The sequence below is a fragment of the Procambarus clarkii genome, chromosome 43 (assembly GCF_040958095.1).
Source record: "Procambarus clarkii isolate CNS0578487 chromosome 43, FALCON_Pclarkii_2.0, whole genome shotgun sequence".
NCBI classification, from domain to species: domain Eukaryota; kingdom Metazoa; phylum Arthropoda; class Malacostraca; order Decapoda; family Cambaridae; genus Procambarus; species Procambarus clarkii.
In genome coordinates, this window is record NC_091192.1 from 313,949 (window position 1) to 336,776 (window position 22,828).

General features: G+C 48.3%; 1 protein-coding gene across 1 annotated transcript; it reads left to right on the plus strand.

Moving 5' to 3' along the window:
- Positions 1-253: 253 nt before the first annotated feature.
- On the plus strand, positions 254-1,285 carry LOC138350037 (uncharacterized). Its single transcript, XM_069300317.1, has one exon. It carries the CDS (start codon positions 254-256, stop codon positions 1,283-1,285), a length of 1,032 nt encoding a protein of 343 aa, XP_069156418.1.
- Positions 1,286-22,828: the final 21,543 nt, after the last annotated feature.

Genomic DNA, 22,828 nt, shown 5'->3' on the forward strand with positions numbered 1-22,828 from the left:
GCTTTAGTTTTAGTCCCACGATAAGCACCGTATACATACCAGTAGTTGACTCACCATCATGCACCATATACATACCTGTGGTTGACTCACCATCATGCACCGTATACATAGCTGTGGTTGATGGTAGTAACCAGTACACACCCATCACGAGGATGGCCATTGACGAACTGAACTCATCAAATTCCAGTTTGAATGAAAAGTTGTATTTGCAACACCATTGTTGCCACAGTGACTAATGGGGTCACACAACACCATGACTGGCACAGTGACTAATGGGTCACTCAAGACCATGGCTGGCACAATGACTAATGGGTCATTCAAGACCATGGCTGGCACAGTGACTAATGGGTCACTCAACATCATGGCTGCCACAGTGACTAATGGGTCACTCAACACCATGGCTGCCACAGTGACTAATGGGTCACTCAAAACCATGGCTGCCACAGTGACTAATGGGTCACTCAACACCATGACTGCCACAGTGACTAATGGGTCACTCAACACCATGGCTGCCACAGTGACTAATGGGTCACTCAACACCATGGCTGGCACAGTGACTAATGGGTCACTCAACACCATGGCTGGCACAGTGACAAATGGGTCACTCAACACCATGGCTGCCACAGTGACTAATGGGTCACTCAACACCATGGCTGGCACAGTGACTAATGGGTCACTCAACACCATGGCTGGCACAGTGACTAATGGGTCACTCAACACCATGGCTGCCACAGTGACTAATGGGTCACTCAACACCATGGCTGGTACAGTGACTAATGGGTCACTCAACACAATGGCTGGCACAGTGACTAATGGGTCACTCAACACCATGGCTGCCACAGTGACTAATGGGTCACTCAACACCATGGCTGGCACAGTGACTAATGGGTCACTCAACACCATGGCTGCCACAGTGACTAATGAGACACTCAACACCATCGCTGGCACAGTGACTAATGGGTCACTCAACACAATGGCTGGCACAGTGACTAATGGGCCACTCAACACCATGGCTGCCACAGTGACTAATGGGTCACTCAACACCATGACTGGCACAGTGACTAATGGGTCACTCAACACCATGGCTGCCACAGTGACTAATGAGACACTCAACACCATGGCTGGCACAGTGACTAATGGGACACTCAACACCATGGCTGGCACAGTGACTAATGGGACACACAACACCATGGCTGGCACAGTGACTAATGGGACACACAACATCATGGCTGGCACAGTGACTAATGGGACACACACTCAACACTATGGCTGGCACAGTGACTAATGGGACACACACTCAACACCATGGCTGGCACAGTGACTAATGGGACACACACACAACACCATGGCTGGCACAGTGACTAATGGGACACACATTCAACACCATGGCTGGCACAGTGACTAATGGGACACACAACACCATGGCTGGCACAGTGACTAATGGGACAGACACTCAACACCATGGCTGGCACAGTGACTAATGGGACACACACACAACACCATTACTGGCACAGTGACTAATGGGACACACACTCAACACCATGGCTGGCACAGTGACTAATGGGACACACACTCAACACCATAGCTGGCACAGTGACTAATGGGACACACACTCAACACCATGGCTGGCACAGTGACTAATGGGACACCCAACACCATGGCTGGCACAGTGACTAATGAGACACACAACACCATGGCTGGCACAGTGACTAATGGGACACTCAACACCATGGCTGGCACAGTGACTAATGGGACACTCAACACCATGGCTGGCACAGTGACTAATGGGACACACACTCAACACCATGGCTGGCACAGTGACTAATGGGACACACACACAACACCATGGCTGGCACAGTGACTATTGGGACACTCAACACCATGGCTGGCACAGTGACTAATGGGACACACACTCAACACCATGGCTGGCACAGTGACTAATGGGACACACACACAACACCATGGCTGGCACAGTGACTATTGGGACACACTCAACACCATGGCTGGCACAGTGACTATTGGGACACTCAACACCATGGCTGGCACAGTGACTAATGGGACACACACTCAACACCATGGCTGGCACAGTGACTATTGGGACACACTCAACACCATGGCTGGCACAGTGACTATTGGGACACACACAACACCATGGCTGGCACAGTGACTATTGGGACACACTCAACACCATGGCTGGCACAGTGACTAATGAGACACATAACACCATGGCTGGCACAGTGACTAATGGGACACTCAACACCATGGCTGGCACAGTGACTAATGGGACACACTCAACACCATGGCTGGCACAGTGACTAATGGGACACACACTCAACACCATGGCTGTCACAGTGACTATTGGGACACACACTCAACACCATGGCTGGCACAGTGACTAATGGGACACACAACACCATGGCTGGCACAGTGACTATTGGGACACTCACTCAACACCATGGCTGGCACAGTGACTAATGGGACACACACTCAACACCATGGCTGGCACAGTGACTAATGGGACACACACTCAACACCATGGCTGGCACAGTGACTAATGGGACACACAACACCATGGCTGGCACAGTGACTATTGGGACACACACTCAACACCATGGCTGGCACAGTGACTAATGAGACACTCAACACCATGGCTGGCACAGTGACTAATGGGACACACACAACACCATGGCTGGTACAGTGACTAATGGGACACTCAACACCATGGCTGGCACAGTGACTAATGGGACACACAACACCATGGCTGGCACAGTGACTAATGGGACACACAACACCATAGCTGGCACAGTGACTAATGAGACACACAACACCATGGCTGGCACAGTGACTAATGGGACACTCAACACCATGGCTGGCACAGTGACTAATGGGACACACAACACCATGGCTGGCACAGTGACTAATGGGACACTCAACACAGTGACTAATGGGACACTCAACACCATGGCTGGCACAGTGACTAATAGGACACACAACACCATGGCTGACACAGTGACTAATGAGACACACAACACCATGGCTGGCACAGTGACTAATGGGACACTCAACACCATGGCTGGCACAGTGACTAATGGGACTCTCAACACCATGGCTGGCACAGTGACTAATGGGACACACACTCAACACCATGGCTGGCACAGTGACTAATGGGACACACAACACCATGACTGGCACAGTGACTAATGGGACACTCAACACAGTGACTAATGGGACACTCAACACCATGGCTGGCACAGTGACTAATGGGACACTCAAAACCACGGCTGGCACAGTGACTAATGGGACACACACTCAACACCATGGCTGGCACAGTGACTAATGGGACACTCAACACCATGGCTGGCACAGTGACTAATGGGACACTCAAAACCATGGCTGGCACAATGACTAATGGGACACACAACACCATGGCTGGCACAGTGACTATTGGGACACACACTCAACACCATGGCTGGCACAGTGACTAATGGGACACACACTCAACACCATGGCTGGCACAGTGACTAATGGGACACACAACACCATGGCTGGCACAGTGACTATTGGGACACACACTCAACACCATGGCTGGCACAGTGACTAATGGGACACACACAACACCATGGCTGGCACAGTGACTATTGGGACACACACTCAACACCATGGCTGGCACAGTGACTAATGAGACACTCAACACCATGGCTGGCACAGTGACTAATGGGACACACACAACACCATGGCTGGCACAGTGACTAATGGGACACACTCAACACCATGGCTGGCACAGTGACTAATGGGACACTCAACACCATGGCTGGCACAGTGACTAATGGGACACACAACACCATGGCTGGCACAGTGACTAATGGGACACACAACACCATAGGTGGCACAGTGACTAATGAGACACACAATACCATGGCTGGCACAGTGACTAATGGGACACACAACACCATGGCTGGCACAGTGACTAATGGGACACTCAACACCATGGCTGGCACAGTGACTAATGGGACACACAACACCATGGCTGGCACAGTGACTAATGGGACACTCAACACCATGGCTGGCACAGTGACTAATGGGACACTCAACACCATGGCTGACACAGTGACTAATGAGACACACAACACCATGGCTGGCACAGTGACTAATGGGACACTCAACACCATGGCTGGCACAGTGACTAATGGGACTCTCAACACCATGGCTGGCACAGTGACTAATGGGACACACACTCAACACCATGGCTGGCACAGTGACTAATGGGACACACAACACCATGGCTGGCACAGTGACTAATGGGACACTCAACACAGTGACTAATGGGACACTCAACACCATGGCTGGCACAGTGACTAATGGGACACTCAAAACCATGGCTGGCACAGTGACTAATGGGACACACACTCAACACCATGGCTGGCACAGTGACTAATGGGACACTCAACACCATGGCTGGCACAGTGACTAATGGGACACTCAAAACCATGGCTGGCACAGTGACTAATGGGACACACAACACTATGGCTGGCACAGTGACTAATGGGACACTCAACACCATGGCTGGCACAGTGACTAATGGGACACACAACACCATGGCTGGCACAGTGACTAATGGGACACTCAACACCATGGCTGACACAGTGGCTAATGGGACACACACTCAACACTATGGCTGGCACAGTGACTAATGGGACACTCAACACGATGGCTGGCACAGTGATTAATGGGTCATTCAAGACCATGGCTTGCTCAGTGACTAATGGGACACTCAACACCATGGCTGGCACAGTGACTAATGAGACACTCAACACCATGGCTGGCACAGTGACTAATGGGACACACAACACCATGGCTGGCACAGTAACTAATGGGACACACAACACCATGGCTGGCACAGTGACTATTGGGACACACACTCGACACCATGGCTGACACAGTGACTAATGGGACACTCAACACCATGGCTGGCACAGTGACTAATGAGACACTCAACACCATGGCTGGCACAGTAACTAATGGGACACACAACACCATGGCTGGCACAGTGTTACGGCCCTCTCGGGACGCAACGGGGTTCTTACTCTGATGTTGTTAGAGGAAGTTGTATCCGGCCCCAAGCCAGTAGTGGCTTTCAAGGGATGTGATCCGTGACGCAAGTAACTTAAAGGGGAAGGGAAATAAAGGCAAAAACTTAAGATTATAATTATTAAACCATCACCAAATAAATAATATAAGATTACACAGGGGGAAGGGTATTAACACTGTACCCAATCGTCTTCTCCTGAAGACTCTGGATCCAAGCTCTTGGTGCTAAGTCCTCGGTGCTTTCGTGGCCTCACAACGAATCCTCTGAGAAGCTGAGTCTACCCTGGCCACAGGTCAGCCAAAACACAGGTCCACTGGGGGCACCGCCGTGGAGGCCGTCAACCACAAGTCCAGCAGGTCTGCTGGCAGGTTCCGGATCAGCAACGCTGGTCAGGCCACTCCACGAGCGATACTAGGGTAGCGCCTTAGTCAGGAGCCTCGTGTGATACCACAAATCACTCTCCTGTCCTCAATATCCCAGTGGATAATCGTCTCCAGCAGTCGGTCCCGGGTACGACGATCCTTCACTGCCGCTTCATAGGCAGGGTAACACCACAGTGTTCATCCGGGAGGCGACTCGCAGCTGCTACAGCAAAGCACTAGGTATGGGGACGGCTGCCTTGGGTAGACTGACTCAACTTCCATCACAGCAGTCCCAGGTCGACTCTGTAAGCAGACACGTCATCAATAACAGGGACACTAAAATACCTCACTTACAGGCTCAGACACAAACGCCCGGCATATCCACTCCATAGATGGCGTTGTAGTCTGAGCACCACCTCACCAGAGGTCAGCGGCGGCGGTGTTGAGCGCTGAACGGGACTGGAAACTGGCCCTCGTAGCCAGTACACGTCGTCCTCACCAGGTGTCGTCGTCCGTTTGGAGGGGGTTTCGGGAGCTGACCCACAGATGGCACGGTCGTCACTGCTCCGTGCTCGGACGCTGGATCCGGGTTCATAACACCTCCCCACCAAAAAGAATTTGGTTTGGGGTTCTCTAAAGAGAAACACAAACCAAATTAGTATGGCGACACAACTCCAAATGGACTCACAATTACTGTAAACTGGCACGGCGAGGCTGTCTCGTCCACAGAACTGTACTAAGGAGAAACCCTGGCACAAAGGGAACTTGAAAATGGCAGGCGATGACCTGCCTGACGTAATTTTCCACATCTCCACTGCGATGTCAAGCAGGGGCATCGTCTCACATCTCTCAAGTAAGGATCGGTGTGGACACGATCTGGGGCGACTCGACACTTCCCTATGTCGTGGCACCGATGATGGCTGGACACAGACGGCATTTCTGGTACCGATCCGGCGGTCCTTCAGGGAGTCGGGCACCTGGAATACAGGGGTCTGATAATTCAGAGTGACAGCGACAGCGGGTAAAACAGTACTTACAGCATACTCTACTAGGTCCACACCTAGTCCCAACAGGGCTGTTCGTACGTGGCAGATGGCATTCGCTCTGCCACCGTCAGGTCGACCAACGTTCCACATAACGCTGCATTGAGGCTCAGCAGTCACGCGGGGGGTGTCAACCTGTCGGAAACAGTCACTCACATTATCATATCTCGTACCTCCTGTATCAACCATCACCTTCCAGGTCCCTTCTTCGACTGCAACACTCATAGTGCACGTCTAATCCCTGGGATCGCTTCACGATGTTCAAGGGAGCCATCATCCTTCATGTCGTCCACTGATCCTTACTGAGAACACACACGAGAATCAAACAAAATATCGCTAAGAAACATGGGGCCAATTGAGGGATAAGCTTCCCGAGCCTGTCATGTCCATAACCGGCTATATCCACTAGCCTGGTTTGGACCAAAGAGGGCACTAGACCTTTCGAACACACCTCACATACCTCTGACGTCTGGGGAATCTCTGGCCGGTTCAATGAACGCTGTACAATGCCATACCGCAAGTACACATCCGCCTTCGCTCCAGACTCGTTGGTATCCGTGGGTGCCTGCACACAAGGCGTCTCTTCTTGCTCAGGTACTTCTGCCATCGTAACCTCATGTTCCTTGTCGAGAGAAAAATCAGGAGACACTGCTAGAACGTTCTCAATCTGTAGGCGAGAGGACAAATTAAACATAGTATATTCCGGGTCTGACTGTACCTGGATATTACCACTGCCTGTTACCTCAGACCTTGCTGTTCTGGCTGACTCGTCCACGACCTTGGGATGATTGGTGCTCCAATCCGATACCAAGTCGTTGGCTAGTACCACGTCAATCCCAGCCACAGGGAGGGTATCGACTACTGCCAACGCACATGTGCCACTGAAGTAAGGCGAGTCGAGATGTACCGTCACTAAGGGGGCGATGTACTGCGTCCTAGGAAACCCAACCAGGACAACCTTTTGTCTCCCATCCACACTTACTCCCTCGGGTAACGAGCTTCTCACGATCAGGGACTGGGCTGCTCCACTATCTCTGAGCACTACTACAGATCTACCAGTATGATCACTCGTTACATACCCGCTCGAAGTGTGAAGGGCGAACAAACCTGATCCTTCCTGTGTCGTCGTCGACTGGTTTCCTGCTGGTGGTGTAACACAGCTCATCATCATCACCTCCCTACGTGCGCCACCACCTCTTCTGCCTCGGCACATAGCAGCTACATGCCCTTTCTGCCCACAAGTCCAGCACACCATATTCCTCCTCGGGCTCCGGTGTTTCGGACTGCTAGGACTTGTTCTTCGAGGGCTACCTGGGGGCGTCTTCTTAGCGCTTCGTGGGACGGGGGGTCTCTTCTTCGTCATGAGGTTTCTCAAATCGGCGTTGGTAATTCCTTGGGACGTACTTAGCAGACGGCCCATGAGTCAGGATGTACTCTTCAGCCATGGTGGCTGCCGCACTCAAGGTCTCTACCTGCTGTTCCTCTAAGTACGTCTTCAGGTCTCCAGACAAACAATCCTTGAAGTCCTCTAGCAGTATAAGCTGCTCGAGGTCTTCTTTGGTCTCCACCTTCCGAGAGGCACACCACTCCTGAAAAAGTCGCTCCTTGATGGTGGCGAATTCGGTGAAAGTGTGCTCTGAGGTCTTCTTCAGGTTTCTGAACTTCTGCCTGTAAGCCTCAGGTACCAATTGGTACGCCATGAGCACAACCTTCTTCACCTTGTCGTAATCGCCGGAGTCGTCAAGGGATAACGTGGAGTAGGCGATTTGGGCCTTCCCAGTCAAGACTGACTGTATCATGATGGCCCAATTCTCCCTTGGCCACTCCAAAGAGGCAGCGACTTTCTCGAAGGCTGCGAAGAACTTCGAAACTTCCCTCTCGTTGAATTTTGGGACCATTTTTATGTTCCTTACCGGATCGAAACTACTGGTTTCCGTTGTTGGCCTCCGACCACCGCCTAATCGTAATACTTCTAGTTCATGTTGTCTCTGTCTTTCGTTTTCTTCTCTCTCTCGCTGTTCTCTTTCTCGTTTCTCTTCTCTCTCTCGCTCTTCTCTTTCTCGTTTCTCTTCTCTTTCTCGCTCTTCTCTTTTTCGTTTCTCTTCTCTTTCTCGCTCTTCTCTTTCTCTTTCCCGCTCTTCTCTTTTTTCTTCTCGTTCTAATTCTAAACGCCTCATCGCCAATTCTTTATCTTTCATCTCCATTTCTTTATCTTTTAATTCTCGTTCTAATTCTAACTTCTTCCACTCTATCTCGCGATTTATCTCTAAGGCGCGCATTTTGACTGTAAGCAAGCTAATGTTCAGCACACCTGCATCACTGTCAATGTTGCTGCCTTTATCTTCCTTTTCCGTGGAAGCTATTTCCTCACCTTCCTTTGTACTAGGAGTCTCGCCTTCCTGTTTCTCTTCTGCCTTCAAGTGCCGATGAACCTTGGACAAGATCTCCACACGGGAATCACTGGCACGGATCTTGATCTCCAGGTAGGCGCTCACTAGTACAAGCTCTGGTTTGCTCAGATATTTTAATCTGGCAAGACAGTCCACTCTGTTCAGAAAAGCCTGAACATCGTCCAGATCATCGATGGTAGCTTTTTCTGCCATTGTCACAGATGGAACACTCAACTAGCACTTAACACACTGCTTACACGTTAGCACTTAATGCACCGAGCACTGTTCTACGCCAATATTGCACTTTATCGCACCAAACACTGCACTCGCCAATATTGCACGTTACTTCGGGCACCGCACTACGCAATATCGCACTTAATCACAGCGAACCCTTCGCTCTACAATATTGCACTGAATCACTGAGCACCGCACTAGTCAATATTGCACTTAATCGCTTAGTCACAGCGAGCACCGCACTGCACAATATTGCACTTAGTCACTCTTGAGCACCGCACAGGACGTATAACGTCACAATTGTCACACACAGGGGAACTTATATACAGGGATTACGCCACTTCACCACCCCTGTCAAACATACTTAACAAGGGGACGGATCCCGCTGGGGATGCCAATTATGTTACGGCCCTCTCGGGACGCAACGGGGTTCTTACTCTGATGTTGTTAGAGGAAGTTGTATCCGGCCCCAAGCCAGTAGTGGCTTTCAAGGGATGTGATCCGTGACACAAGTAACTTAAAGGGGAAGGGAAATAAAGGCAAAAACTTAAGATTATAATTACTAAACCATCACCAAATAAATAATATAAGATTACACTTGGGGGAAGGGTATTAACACTGTACCCAATCGTCTTCTCCTGAAGACTCTGGATCCAAGCTCTTGGTGCTAAGTCCTCGGTGCTTTCGTGGCCTCACAACGAATCCTCTGAGAAGCTGAGTCTACCCTGGCCACAGGTCAGCCAAAACACAGGTCCACTGGGGGCACTGCCGTGGAGGCCGTCAACCACAAGTCCAGCAGGTCTGCTGGCAGGTTCCGGATCAGCAACGCTGGTCAGGCCACTCCACGAGCGATACTAGGGAAGCGCCCTAGTCAGGAGCCTCGTGTGATACCACAAATCACTCTCCTGTCCACAATACCCCAGTGGATAATCGTCTCCAACAGTCGGTCCCGGGTACGACGATCCTTCACTGCCGCTTCATAGGCAGGGTAACACCACAGTGTTCATCTGGGAGGCGACTCGCAGCTGCTACAGCAAAGCACTAGGTATGGGGACGGCTGCCTTGGGTAGACTGACTCAACTTCCATCACAGCAGTCCTAGGTCGACTCTGTAAGCAGACACGTCATCAATAACAGGGACACTAAAATACCTCACTTACAGGCTCAGACACAAACGCCCGGCATATCCACTCCATAGATGGCGTTGTAGTCTGAGCACCACCTCACCAGAGGTCAGCGGCGGCGGTGTTGAGAGCTGAACGGGACTGGAAACTGGCCCTCGTAGCCAGTACACGTCGTCCTCACCAGGTGTCGTCGTCCGTTTGGAGGGGGTTTCGGGAGCTGACCCACAGATGGCACGGTCGTCACTGCCCCGTGCTCGGACGCTGGATCCGGGTTCGTAACACACAGTGACTATTGGGACACACACTCGACACCATGGCTGACACAGTGACTAATGAGACACTCAACACCATGGCTGGCACAGTGACTAATGGGACACATAACACCATGGCTGGCACAGTGACTAATGGGACACACAACACCATGGCTGGCACAGTGACTAATGGGACACACACACAACACCATGGCTGGCTCAGTGACTAATGGGACACTCAACACCATGGCTGGCACAGTGACTAATGGGACACACACACAACACCATGGCTGGCACAGTGACTAATGGGACACACAACACCATGGCTCGCACAGTGACTAATGGGACACGCTCACAACACTATGACTGTCACAGTGACTAATAGGATACACACACAACACTATGGCTGTCACAGTGACTAATGGGACACACACACAACACTATGCCTGTCACAGTGACTAATGGGACACACAACACCATGGCTGGCATATAGTGACTAATGGGATACACACAACACCATGGCTGGCACAGTGACTAATGGGACACTCAACACCATGGCTGGCACAGTGACTAATGGGACACACACACAACACTATGGCTGTCACAGTGACTAATGGGACACACACAACACTATGGCTGTCATAGTGACTAATGGGACACACACACAACACCATGGCTGGCACAGTGACTAATGGGACATACACACAACACTATGGCTGTCACAGTGGCTAATGGGACATACAACACCATGGCTGGCATATAGTGACTAATGGGACACACACAACACTATGGCTGCCACAGTGACTAATGGGACACACACAACACTATGGCTGTCACAGTGACTAATGGGACACACACTCAACACCATGGCTGGCACAGTGACTAATGGGACACACACACAACACTATGGCTGGCACAGTGACTAATGGGACACACACAACACTATGGCTGTCACAGTGACTAATGGGACACACACAACACTATGGCTGGCACAGTGACTAATGGGACACACACAACACTATGGCTGGCACAGTGACTAATGGGACACACACAACACTATGGCTGTCACAGTGACTAATGGGACACACACTCAACACTATGGCTGTCTCAGTGACTAATGGGACACACACAACACTATGGGTGTCTCAGTGACTAATGGGACACACACACAACACTATGGCTGGCACAGTGACTAATGGGACACACACACAACACCATGGCTGTCACAGTGACTAATGGGAAACACACACAACACTATGGCTGTCTCAGTGACTAATGGGACACACACACAACACTATGGCTGTCACAGTGACTAATGGGACACACACACAACACCATGGCTGTCACAGTGACTAATGGGACACACACACAACACCATCGCTGTCACAGTGACTAATGGGACACACACAACACTATGGCTGGCACAGTGACTAATGGGACACACTCACAGAACACTATGGCTGTCACAGTGACTAATGGGACACACACACACAACACTATGGCTGTCACAGTGACTAATGGGACACACACACAACACTATGGCTGTCACAGTGACTAATGGGACACACACTCAACACTATGGGTGTCACAGTGACTAATGGGACACACACACAACACTATGGGTGTCACAGTGACTAATGGGACATGTTGCTGGCAGTGCCCAGGTGAACGGTCGGCTGCAGTACACCTTTAATAATGACTTTTATTACTCACGGCTTTCAGTTAATTTTTAGAACTAAACGCAATGAATGGTTTATGCATATTGCAACGCTTTTCTGTAAATGTCAAAGCTACACGTGACATGTGACGCACTTGTGTTTATATAGTGACGTGTGACCTGAAGGCAGTCACACTCAGGAGGAGGGAGGATGCTGGCAGGCACCAGAGGCAGGAGAGGGAGCAGCCTTTCGTCTGCCTCTCTGCGGGGAAGGAAGGCAAGTAGATTCCTTTCGCGTCTGAAACCTCATTAAATTCCGCACACAAACGCCTGCTGAACACGCTCCCTCGCCATCACACACACTCACCACCACGCACGCACACACTCTCACACACACACTCACCACCACGCACGCACACACTCTCACACACACACACACTCACCACCACGCACGCACACACTCACACACACGCTCACCACCACGCACGCACACACTCTCTCACACACACACCACCACGCACGCACACTCTCTCACACACACACTCACCACCACGCACGCACACTCTCACACACACACACACGCACATTCACCACCACGCACGCACACTCTCACACACACACTCACCACCATGCACGCACACTCACACACACACACACACACACACGCACATTCACCACCACGCACGCACACTCTCACACAAGCACACTAACTACCACACACGCACACTCTCTATCACACACACGCACACTCACCACAACGCGCGCACACTTATACTCTCACACACGCACACGCACATTCACCACCATGCACGCACACTCTCTCTCACACACACGCACACTCACCACCACGCACGCACACACACTCACACACACACACGCACACTCACCATCAAGTTCGTTAGTGATGGTGAGAATCAGGTACACACACACACACACACACACACACACACACACACACACACACACACACACACACACACACACACACACACACACACACACACACACACACACAGGGTAGGGTACACACACACACACACACACACACATAACATAGGGTAGATAAAGACAGGCTATTTAACACAAGGGGCACACGCACAAGGGGACACAGGTGGAAACTGAGCGCCCAAATGAGCCACAGAGATATTAGAAAGAACTTTTTTAGTGTCAGAGTGGTTGACAAATGGAATGCATTAGGAAGTGATGTGGCGGAGGCTGACTCCATACACAGTTTCAAGTGTAGATATGATAGAGCCCAATAGGCTCAGGAATCTGTACACCTGTTGATTGACGGTTGAGAGGCGGGACCAAAGAGCCAGAGCTCAACCCCCGCAAACACAACTAGGTGAGTACACACACACACACAACAACAACACGGTAGTTAACACTATAATTGAGAAGGCAGCATCTGCTGCCTGTAGAAATAGATCCCATCTGCTCATTATGAGAGACTTCAATCATGGAAGGATAGACTGGGAGAACAAGGAACCGCATGAAAAAGAGGATACATGGAGAGTTAAACTATTGGAAGTGGTGACGAAAAACTTTTTAAGCCAGCATGTCAGGGAACCAACAAAAATGAGAGGCAATGATGAACCAGCGAGACTCAACCTAGTCTTCACTCTGAATGACTCTGACATAAGGGAAATCAGTTTCGAGGCCCCAGTGGGAATGAGCAATCACATTGTACTGACGTTTGAGTATCTGGTCGAAGAAGGGTTAATGTACTCAAGGAAGGGGCCTGAAAACAAAAGGCTGCCATTCCGAAAGGGAAACTGTGGAGACAAGAAAATTCCTAACAGATATAACATGGAAAGCAGAGCTCAGGGAAAAAACGGCCCAAAACTTGATGAGACTACATCAGGCAGAAGTATAAAGAAGCAGGAAACAAGTTTGTACCGGACCAAAAAACAAAACAAAAACGAAATGCAGATGAGAAACCAGTAGCATAATCAAAGATGTAAACAAGCAAAGCAACAAAGTACAAAGCGTGGAGAAACTATAGAAATAACAGGACTCTTGAGAGCAGAGAAAGATACCAGGGTGCAAGGAATGAATACATCAGGGTGAGAAGAAAGGCAGAAGGGTAATATGAAAAGGTCATAGCAAGCAAGGCAAATACTCAATCTAAATTGCTGCACAGCCACATCAGGAGGAAAACATCAGTGAAGGAACAGGTAATGAAACTGAGGATAGAGGCAGACAGATTCACTGCAAACGATAAGGAAGTGTGCGAGGAATTCGATAGGAAATTTTAGGAGGTCTTCATATTACAGCAAGGAGAAGTTCCAGAGATATGAGAGGGAATAGTTAATCAGGCACCTCTAGAAGAGTTTGGGATTTGTTTGAGAACACAGCATCAACATGGGTTCAGGGATGGCAAGTCCTGCCTCACAGGATTAATTGAATTCTACAACCAGGCAAGAAAGAGAGGGGGTGGGTAGACTGCACATTTTTGGATTGCCAGAAAGCCTTAGACAGAGTACCACACAAGAGGCTAGTGCAAAAGCTGGAGATGCAGGCTGGAGTGAAAGGGTAGGTTCTCCAATGGAATAGGGAGGTCCTAAGCATCAGAAGACAGAGAGTCACTGTGAGGGGTGAGGTCTCAGATTGGCGAGACGTCACAAGTGGACTACAGTCTACAAGTAGTGGACTACTGGGACGACCATCAGTGTACAAGTAGTGAACTAGTGGGACGACCTTCAGTATACAAGTAGTGGTAGTGGGACGACCTTCAGTGTACAAGTAGTGGACTAGTGGGACGACCTTCAGAGCACAAGTAGTGGTAGTGGGACGACCTTCAGTGTACAAGTAGAGAACTAGTGGGACGACCTTCAGTGTACAAGTAGTGGTAGTGGGACGACCTTCAGTGTACAAGTAGTGGACTAGTGGGACGACCTTCAGTGTACAAGTAGTGGTCTAGTGGGACGACCTTCAGTGTACAAGTAGAGAACTAGTGGGACGACCTTCAGTGTACAAGTAGACTGAAGTGGGACGACCTTCAGTGTACTAGTAGACTGAAGTGGGACGACCTTCAGTGTACAGGTAATGGAGCAGTGGGACGACCTTCAGTGTACAGGTAGTGGAGTAGTGGGACGACCTTCAGTGTACAAGTAGACTGAAGTGGGACGACCTTCAGTGTACAGGTAGTGGAGTAGTGTTACGACCTTCAGTGCAAAAGTAGTGGACTAGTGAGACGACCTTCAGTGTACATGTAGTGGACTAGTGGGACGACCTTCAGTGTACAAGTAGTGGACTAATAGGACGACTTTCAGTGTACATGTAGTGAATTAGTGGCACGACCTTCATTGTACAAGTAGTGGACTAGTGGGACGACTTTCAGTGTACATGTAGTGGACTAGTGGGACGACCTTCAGTGTACATGTAGTGGACTAGTGGGACGATCTTCAGTGTACATGTAGTGGACTAGTGGGACGACCTTCAGTGTAAAAGTAGTGGACAAGTGGGACGACCTTCAGTGTACATGTAGTGGACTAGTGGGACGACCTTCAGTGTAAAAGTAGTGGACAAGTGGGACGAACTTCAGTATGTATGTAGTGGACTAGTGGGACGACCTTCAGTGTAAAAGTAGTGGACAAGTGGGACGACCTTCAGTATACAAGTATTGGACTAGTGGGACGACCTTCAGTGTACTTGTAGTTAAGTAGTGGGACGACCTTCAGTATACAAGTATTGGATTAGTGGGACGACCTTCAGTGTACTAGTAGTAGGCTAGTGGACGACCTTCAGTGTACAAGTAGTGGACTAATGGGACCACCTTCAGTGTACATATAGTTGAGTAGTGGGACGGCCTTCAGTATACAAGTAGTGGACTAGTGGGACGACCTTCAGTGTACATGTTGGGGACTCGTTGGACTACCTTCAGTGTACTTGTAGTGGGCTAGTGGGACGACCTTCAGTGTGCACAATGGGGACGACCTTCTGTATGCAAGTAGTGGACAATGGGACGACCTTCAGTGTACATGTAGTGAACAATGGGACGACCTTCATTGTACAAGTAGTGAACTAGTCGGACGAACTTCAGTATACAAGTAGTGGACAATGGGACGACCTTCAGTGTGCAAGTAGTAGACTAGTGGGACGACCTTCAGTGTACAAGTAGTGGACAATGGGACGACCTTCAGTGTACAAGTAGTGGACTAGTGGGACGACCTTCAGTGTACAAGTAGTGGACAATGGGACGACCTTCAGTGTGCAAGTAGTGGACTAGTGGGACGACCTTCAGTGTACTAGTGGACAATGGGACGACCTTAAGTGTACAAGTAGTGGACTAGTGGGACGACCTTCAGTGTACAAGTAGTGGTCTAGTGGGACGACCTTCAGTGTACAAGTAGACTGAAATGGGACTAGTGAGACGACCTTCAGTGTACATGTAATGGACTAGTGGGACCGTCAGTGTACAAGTAGTGGGCTAGTGGGACGACTTTCAGTGTACATGTAGTGGACTATTGGGACGACCTTCAGTGTACAAGTAGTGGACTAGTGGGACGACCTTCAGTGTACATTTAGTTGAGTAGTGGGACGACCTTCAGTATACAAGTAGTGGACCAGTGGGACGACCTTCAGTGTACATGTAGTGGACAAGTGGGACGACCTTCAGTATACAAGTATTGGACTAGTGGGACGACCTTCAGTGTACATGTAGTGAACTAGTGGCACGACCTTCAGTGTACAAGTAGTGGACTAGTGGGACGACCTTCAGTGTACATGTAGTGGACTAGTGGGACGACCTTCAGTATACAAGTAGTGGACCAGTGGGACGACCTTCAGTGTACATGTAGTGGACTAGTGGGACGACCTTCAGTGTACATGTAGTGAACTAGTGTAACACCCAGGACCTTCCCCCCCCCCCCCCTTAGAGTTCACACCCAGGGAAGCCTTCTCCAAGAGGTCAGCCCAGATGACCTCCAGTTTATCTTGTTTATTGATTAAAAATTCCTGGGTTAGTCTTAGTCAGCATAGTTTCAGGTATGTAATATTTCATGCAAGGGAATTAGACTCCAGATTCTTATGTGTAAACATCCCTGGATCTCCCCCTTTTGGCCAGGTCAGAGGTTAGTCACACACGTAATTAATAACTCCTCTCTTGAAGAGTGTATGGTGAATGTCAAACAAGCTTATTGAAATATTTCTTGAGTGTTTGTACATTCTTGGTGGGTAGCAACAGCAGATCTCCCCCCTCCCCCCTGTAGGGGTTGTATATAGAGGTCCTCTAGGGCCTTAGGGAACACAGAGTGCGGGACACCGGGGTCCAGAGAGGGCTGTGTGAAGAACACTTCAGCCAGGGAGAGACAGGTCTTAAGGTAATGTGTGTGATCTCTGAAGTTTTGTTCCATGTCCAAATTTCTTAACTTTTTGCCAGTGTTAGAGTAGGATTTATAAGTGGTGATTGACATAATTTTGGTCTTTAATAAACTCAGGATAAATTTCCCGTCTGTGTCAATTGTTGAATCCTCTTAGCCTTTTGGATATAGTGGCTGACAACCGTTTCCATAATTAATGACAATCATAGAAAGTACTCTCCAAGTCAAGCAATGTTTCTTGCCTCGTTGCTTGATATAGTCTCAATGGTCAAAGGCAGATGGTGGCAGCGTATTTCATCCTGTGTTAGCATCTCCTTGTTGGCAGTGTACTTTGTAGTCCCGGTGTAACCATCATATGTCAGCCCATAACAGTGTTACCAAGTGCAACCAATGGGGAAGTGTTACTCAGGATAAGTAGTGTTTTCATTATTAGTTTTGGTGTTCCATTATGGTGTTACACTAGAGCGGTGTTACACTAGTTGGACGACTTTCAGTGTACATGTAGTGGACTAGTGGGGCGACCTTCAGTGTACACGTAGAGGACAATGGGACGATCTTCAGTGTACAAGTAGTGGACCTGTGGGACGACCTTCAGTGTACATGTAGTGGACTAGTGGGACGACCTTCAATGTACAAGTAGTGGACTACTGGGACGACCTTCAGTGTACACAGGTAGTGGACTTGTGGGACGACCTTCAGTGTACATGTAGTTGAGTAGTGGGACGATCTTCAGTATACATGTAGTGGACTAGTGGGACGACCTTCAGTATACAAGTATTGGACTCGTTGGACGACCTTCAGTGTACATGTAGTGGACTAGTGGGACGACCTTCAGTATACAAGTATCGGACTCGTTGGACGACCTTCATTGTACATGTAGTGGATTAGTGGGACGACCTTCAATATACAAGTATTGGACTCGTTGGACGACCTTCAGTGTACATGTAGTGGACTAGTGGGACGACCTTCAGTATACAAGTATTGGACTCGTTGGACGACCTTCAGTGTACATGTAGTGGACTAGTGGGACGACCTTCAGTATACAAGTATTGGACTCGTTGGACGACGTTTAGTGTACATGTACTGGACCAGTGGGACGACCTTCAAGCTACAAGTAACAGACTAGTGGGGCGACGTTTTGTGTACAAGTTGTGGACGGAATACAAGGCATCAAAACATGCAAAACACAAGTCCACGTTCGAACTGGTCTCCTAAATGAGGCAAATGCAATGTTCGCAGTTTTGACTGAAACTCACACAAATGACTATTATGATAGAGATATGGATACTAGAACACAATCTTTTTAGACGTGTTAGAAAGTATAGGCTACAGGGACGTCAGCCTGTACGTCAAGGACACACTCAGCCACACAGAGCTGCTGTACACCAGAAATGATATGGTGGAAGTGCTGATATTCAAAATAGAAATTTAAAATGTGGTGAATCTCCTTGAATATAAATCACCAGATGCAAATCCCCAGCAGTTTAAAGACCAACTAACAAAAATAGAATACTGCTTAGAAAAAGTTACAAATCCTTCCCTAAACATTATCCTGCTTGGCGACTTCAGCTTACAGCACCTTAAATGGTAAAAATGTGGCAAATATAGCTATACCTGAGAGAAACCCAGGAAGCTATTTAAGTGACAGTCACACACTGATGACCTCTTGCAGGTGTGTGAGAGATTTGCCTTAAACCAGCAAATAGTTGAACCAACTAGGAAAGAAAACACCTTAGATCTTATTTTTACAAACATTGATGAACTAATTAGGGACATAATGATTACAAATACATGTTACTCAGATTAAAGTCTAGACCTGTACAGCGAGCATCAAATCCAAGAAGACGAGAATTCAGCAAATTCAATTTTAATAAAAAACGGATTAACTGGGAACAAATAAACCAAGCGCTCGAAGATATATGCTGGGAAAGTCTGCAAGATAATGCATACTTAAACCAGTGCCTTGAGAATATAGGCACAGAAGCACTAGAACGTTGTGAAAGCAACATACCATCAAGGAGAATGAGAAAAATCTGCAAACTAGAACGAGAACGGCATTCCCTCTACAAGCAACGAAAACAAACTACAGAGCATCTTTAATACTCAAATCTATCTCAAGAACGACAAAGAAGGCTGTGTAGAGAAATAAAAACAATTGAGCTAAAGATGCAAGCTCGTTATTTGCCACAGTACTTGCCCAATAACTAAAAGCGTTGAGCTTCGAGGACAGACAAAGAGATGGACAGTACCCAGCTTGGAGACAAGGTAACACAAGACCACATGAACCAGACATACACAGTACTCCCCAATAGCCACACAACATACACTCAGAATCTCCAGATATTAAAGGAATTGTAAAGGTAAGAGAGGGCATTCATCAAGACCAGCCACGCACTCTTACTAAACGGATGCGAGAAATAATATTTTTAGTGTAAGAATAACATAATTCATTTATTATGAGAAATATAAAGGGCTACCTCAATCCAAAATTTGAAAAACAAAATTAACTAGAAAAACGGAGTTTAGAGCCACTGTAATAAGACAACAGCTAAAGCATTTAGACATGTGGAGCTGAAGTTCAATATTGTAAGTGAATCAGGTAATTCACTCATACACACCAAGACATGTTCTAACATATCCAAGACATATTATAATTGTGCTCACATCACACTTTGTCTCATAACAACAGTGTGACCAGGAAACACAAGAATAAGGAGGGTACTCTCCCAGGTACATCACTAGGAGGGTACACTCCCATGGACATCACTAGGAGGGTACACTCCCATGGACATCACTAGGAGCGTACACTCCCAGGGACATCACTAGGAGGGTACACTCCCATGGACATCACTAGGAGCGTACACTCCCATGGACATCACTAGGAGGGTACACTCCCAGGGACATCACTAGGAGGGTACACTCCCAGGGACATCACTAGGAGGGTACACTCCCAGGGACATCACTAGGAGGGTACACTCCCAGGGACATCACTAGGAGGGTACACTCCCATGGACATCACTATGAGGGTACACTCCCAGGGACATCACTATGAGGGTACACTCCCAGGGACATCACTAGGAGGGTACACTCCCAGGGACATCACTAGGAGGGTACACTCCCATGGACATCACTAGGAGGGTACACTCCCAGGGACATCACTAGGAGGGTACACTCCCAGGGACATCACTAGGAGGGTACACTCCCAGGGACATCACTAGGAGGGTACACTCCCAGGTACCACAGAACGAGGGTACACGCCCGGGTAGAACATTAAGAGGGTACACTGCCAGGTACTGTAGCTGGAGGGTACACTCCTAGGTACTTCACTAGAAAGGTACATTCCCAGGTACCACATAAGGCAGGATACATATCCAGGTACCACACTAGGAGGGGCCCACTCCCTGGTAACACACTAGGAGGGTATACTTCCCTCCTAGTGTGATTGAAGAAAGGCAACTAGAACAGAAAGCAATTCAAGAAAAAAATAAAAGCCCAAAATATTTCTTCACATATGCTAAATCAAAAGCAAAAACCACTGCCAGTATTGGACCTATTCGTACTAGAGAAGATTCATACACGGAGGATGACAAAGAAATTAGTGAAATCCTAAAAAAGCAGTATGAGGACATATTTAGCACTCTAGTAAACAGCATAAAAGTGGAAGATCCAGGCAACTTCTTTACGCGTGATATCCAAACACCTGTAAATATAACTGATATCAACACGAACGTGGCAGATTTTGAAAGAGAAATTGAAAACATGTCCATGCACTCAGCTCCGGATTCAGATTCATGGAATTCAATATTTATAAAGAAATGCAAGGTGCTAGTAGCAAAGGTATTAAGTATAGTGTGGAGGAAGAGCTTGGACACGGGGGAGATACCAGATGCGCAGACATAGCAAAGAATTACAGACCAGTTGTATTATCGTCCCGCATAATAAAAGTATTTGAAAGAGTGATCAGGAGTCAGGTCACCAGTTTCCTGGAGAAAAATGACCTTCACAACCCAGGCCAACATGGATTTAGAGCAGGAAGATCGTGCCTCTCACAGCGCCCTTGGACCATTACGACAAAATCACTGAGGCATTATAAGAAAAACAGAATGCAGATGTGGTATTAGCGGCATTCGATAAATGTGACCATGGAGTGATAGCACACAAAATGAGGTCAATGGGAATAACTGGTAAAGTAGGACGCTGGATACTCAGTTTTCTGTCGAACAGAACATAAAGAGTAACAGTCAACCATATAAAATCGAGACCAAGCAAAGCTAAAAGTTCTGTACCTCAGGGTACAGTCCTTGAACAAGCTTTTCCTTATTCTCACATCACATATAGACAAAAATACAAGTCACAGCTTCGTTTCATCCTTTGCAAACGACACAAAAATCAGCATGAAAATTACCTCTGCTGAAGACATTGAAAAACTTAAAGCAGATATTAATAAAGTTTTCGACGGGGCAGCAGAAAATGACATGATGTTTAACAGTGATAAATTCCATGTACTCAGGTACGGTAAAAATGAGGACCCTAAATATAATATAGGGTACAAAACATAATCAACTCTGCCCATAGTAGTAAAGCAGCATGTAAAGGATTTAGGAATAATGATGTTTGATGACCTAACGTTTAGGGAGCATAACCAAGCAAATATTGCGTCAGCCAGAAAAATGATCGGATGGATTACGAGAACTTTCAAATCCAGGGATCCCATCACAATTGGATCTTCAAATCTCTCCAACTTCAGTGCAGGAGATATTGCTGAAATAGAGGGAATACACAGAACATATACGGCACGCATAGACGCGATAAAGCACCTAAATTATTGGGATCGTCTCAAAGCCCTCCAAATGTACTCACTAGAAAGGAGACGAGAGAGATGTCAAATAATATACACGTGGAAGATACTGGAGGGCCAGGTCCCAAATCTACACAGTAAAATAACAACATACTGGAGAGAACGATATGGAAGAAAATGCAGAATATAGCCAGTGAAGAACAGAGGTGCCATAGGCACACTCAGAGAACACTGTATAAACATCAGAGGTCCACGGTTGTTCAACACCCTCCCAGCGATTATAAGAAATATTACCGGAACAACCGTGGAGATCTTTAAGGCTAGATAGTTTTCTCCAAGGAGTGCCGGACCTGGGGCTGCGGGCCGCTGCAAGCAACAGCCTGCTGGGCCAAACTCTCACAAGTCAAGCCTGGCCTCGGGCCGGGCTTGGGGAGTAGAAGAACTCCCAGAACCCCATCAAACAGGTACCACACTAGGAGGGTACACTCATAGGTACCACACTAGGAGGGTACACTCCTAGGTACCACACTAGGAGGGTACACTCCCAGGGAGGTACC